Raw genomic sequence first — 3,746 nt, 5'->3', positions numbered from 1 at the left:
TCCAGCCCAGGTCCAGGCCCTTAGGTCCTTCGTTCTATTCACCCCCTATTTCTTTGGTATTGTCAGAAGACAAGACTCAGTTCCTGGGTGCTGGTGGAGGAGGGACAGTGGTTCCAGGGCTTCCTATAAGTACTGAGTGAACAATTTGAGCTTAAAATTTTCCCTTTTTTAAATATTTAAAAATAAATCAAACTCCATCCTGTGCTGTACACAGCCCTTTTGACTCCCTGACATTGATTTGAGGAAAGAGAGGAGGTGTCAACGCTGGAAGGGCGTCCTCACTTTCTTCTGCCGCTTCGGTTTGGCTTCTCCCTTGGGTACTGTGCTGTTGGGCTTGGAGGCTGCAGTGGTCCCAGGGCCCAGCTGAGGAGCTGCAAAGAAGTTCCCTTTGGACATCTGGCCTGGGGGTACTTGAAAGATCTGGCTCAAGAAATCCTGAAGGTCAGCAGGAGGGGCACCTGGGGTAGCTCTCTGCCACCCACTGGTGCCTGGCATCCGTGAACCAAATGAGATGTGATGGGGACCCAGTGGGTATCTGGGGAGATTCCCACATGCTGGCATCCAGCCCACTCTGTGATGTCATACACCTTTCTATCCATCAGCGCAAAGTAGGTGATCTTGAGGCCCATCATGCTCGACTCTGCCCCAAAGTCTCCTTCCTCAGCAGGATGCAGCCCGTTACACTCAGCGCAGTACCTGGAACTCTCAGGTTCCTGGTCCGTTGCAAACCTCCTGTGCTTTCCCTGGCATCGGCTGCACACCACAGTATTCATTGCTTCTTTGAGGTCATCCTGCAGCTTGGACAGAAACTCATTCACTGACCGGCTCAGCTCATTCTCTGCCATTCGCTTCATCTCATGTTCCTTCCGCCTTTCAGGGTCGCTGACAATGTCCCAGGCTGCCCGCAGAACCTTGAGGGCCTCCTCAGCCCGGGGATGATTATCTTTGTCAGGATGAACCATCACTGCCGGCTGCCTATAGGCCTTCTTCAGTTCAACATCCGAGGCTGTGGCTTCAACCCCCAGCACATGGAAAGGCTTTAGCTCATCCTCAGGAAGCCCAGCCATGGTCCACAGTCGAGCCACTTCCTCTTCAGGCTGGCAGTAGCGACCACTAGCTACAGGCGCATTCCCCTGCCTGTTGGTCCTCTGCTTGACCCAAGGCAACTCCAGCCAACCCCACTGAACTATTCTTACCAGCTGCTGCCACGGCCTGCTGTCTCTCAGCAGAATCAGGCACCGCTGCCAGGTGGGAGAAGCCAGCCAAGAGAAGAGCCAGGTGGCTTTACCTGTCAGGCCTAACCGATCATTCAGTCCCACCAGAAACCGCCAGCCCAACTGTAGACAGCCCCAAAAAAGGGCCAGAGCCGGGAGCAGCAAAGCACCCAGTAGCCTAAGAAAACGGGTGAACAGCGCTGCCCCATAGCAAAACCCTTGGCTCGGAAATTGGGACATCACCTGGGCCCCGACCCCCAGCCGCCCTGCCCAGACTCCCACCCAGACCCAAAAAAGGTCCAGATCACTGCCTTTCAGCTGCCTGCGTGCATAGATGAGACGGCCACAAGTTTCCACGTACTCCCCACTAATACCAGCAGTTCGATCAGCCACCAGAAGCCTGCCTGTCCAAGCTGATGCACCCACACTCCCAGTCCTCTGCGCTTATCTGCCTGACTCCGGTTCCGGCCCAGCCGATGTCGACCAGGGGATCTGGGATCTCTGCGTCCACCCTCCCAAGTACCCTCCCTGGCTGGAACGCGGTGCCGTTGTCTCCGGAGCGCAGGTTTCCTTCCACTGGGCACACATGAAAAACCACTGGGAAACTTAAGAGGTTCCTCCTCATCACATTCCTCTTGCAACTCTTCATCTTCCCCCAAAGCTGGAGAGGTATAATGGTGGCAAAAGTTGCTAGAAGAGCTGTCTCCTCCCTCAGAGGGATTCCCTGGAAGTTACAAGCAGATGGAATGGAAAGAAAAGAAGGGTTCCCATCCTCCTGGTACCCAGCCTCATTCTCTCTTGAGAGTTCCTGGCCCACTCTTGACTCTTCTGAAGATGCCTCACTCTGAGCAGGGTCCTCTCCATCCCTAGGGATGGAGTGGACCCCTTGGAGGGCCGTGGCTTGGATCTGACCAGTGGGCTGGATTTGGGCGCTGTGTGTACTTAGGACTAGAGTGCGCTGTGAGGCAGCGGGTACCATTGTGAGCAGGCCCAGCCGAGTCCCTGAGTCCTGAGAATGCAAGTATTTCAGGGTCCACAGAGGGTCCTAAAGTCCTGAGGGAGGCACCCCCACTGTGGTGGGCTCCACACAACCCTCCTTCTCCGGGGTGCTTCCGGGCCGTGACCCCAGGGCTTCCTGAGGATTTTAGGTCACAGCCATCATGGTAAGTTCTGAGACCGAAGAGCGGAGGTAACTCCTCCCCCTTGAGCAGGTGGGTGGAGAGCCAGGGGGAGCTAGAGAGCAGCCCCCACCCCCGGCTCCGCCTCTAGTTCACTCCACACCAGGAGTTTTGATTCTCATTCATTTTGACTGAAATATACCAATGTCTACGGGGTGAGGAGAGGTGGTGGGAATTATCAAGCAAACTAGTCTCTTTTTTTTTTCTCTTTCACTGAGTTGATTGAACTGAGAAGTTATTGGTCTCAGACACAGACTTATTATTTAAATAAACAAGGAGATGCTATAGAAACTGTATAGCCAGTTGATGAACTGAATATATTATTGCATCTCATGACTGTTTCCGTGCCAAAATCCATGTATTCAATGCAAATACCTCCGGCTGCAATTTATAATCCATTCTCTCATCTTGGCTCCAGAAATAGAGTGATGATTATATTGTACTTAACTCCAAGATATTTTTAAAATCTCATGGTATTTGCCGTATAATAAATGAGACACTGATCCTCAATTCTCCTGTCAAAGGGAAAATGGACACTGCTCACAATCTATCACACCCTTTCTCGTATCTCCCTTACTACATCCTTACCCTGACCTAGCAGGTGATACAAGTATTTGCCTGAAAACCAAAATATTTGTCCTAAAGCAAATCTAATATTCTTAAATCTACAGCCACAGGAGGTGAAGAAACAAAGTGTGAAAATATTTGCATTTGAAAGTACAAAGATCTTCACTATTTAGATTAAATGATAAGCAATTGCAATAAAGCTTCGCTGTGTTAGAAGCCTTGTTAGGAATGTACCAATGGGAGAAACCTGTAACAGCTCTGGTCTGCTACTCACAGGCATGTGCTCTTAGATCTCTTAGTCACATGGTTAATGTGACTTCAGAAACAACACACGTGCCTATTCTTAGTCTTAGTTCATTTGCTTGTAAAATAAAAAGATTGAACTAGATTATTCCCAGGGTCTTTGCTGCTAAGAGAAATCCCATGTTTTTTTTTTCTATGCTTTAAAAATATTTTACAGATCTTAATATGAAACAGGATATGATTTGATTCTTGATATCCTAACTATATACAATAAAAATCTGATATGACATTAAACATCCATAAGGTAAATATGAGTAATGCCATTCCTTACTGGGCATTGACATTTAACCCTTGTCACTTTTTCACAGCCCTGTAAGGACTGCAGCGGTGTGTTGACTTCACAGATGAGGAAACTGAAGCTGAAAGCAAATAAAGAATTTACTGTGTCACACCGTCTACTAAGAGGTGGAGCTGGGGTTAGAAGCCAGGTCTAACTGTAAAGCCTGTGATTTACATCACACCAGGATGAATCAAGCAACAAATT

At 49.3% G+C, this 3,746-nt stretch overlaps 1 protein-coding gene across 1 annotated transcript; it reads right to left on the bottom strand.

Annotated features, from left to right (window-relative positions):
- Positions 1–204: 204 nt before the first annotated feature.
- On the bottom strand, positions 205–2,791 carry LOC307179813 (dnaJ homolog subfamily C member 14-like; the record flags this gene model as incomplete). Its single annotated transcript, XM_079909469.1, is given in 6 exon segments — positions 205–518; positions 521–1,582; positions 1,585–1,932; positions 1,935–2,091; positions 2,093–2,416; positions 2,768–2,791. Coding segments are annotated over 6 exon segments (2,175 nt in total). The 3' UTR covers positions 205–258.
- Positions 2,792–3,746: the final 955 nt, after the last annotated feature.

Source organism: Stenella coeruleoalba (assembly GCF_951394435.1).
Source record: "Stenella coeruleoalba genome assembly, chromosome: 21".
In the NCBI taxonomy this organism is placed as follows: Eukaryota; Metazoa; Chordata; class Mammalia; order Artiodactyla; family Delphinidae; genus Stenella; species Stenella coeruleoalba.
Note: the sequence above shows the minus strand (reverse complement) of the source record. Positions and strands in the feature narration are given on the sequence as shown.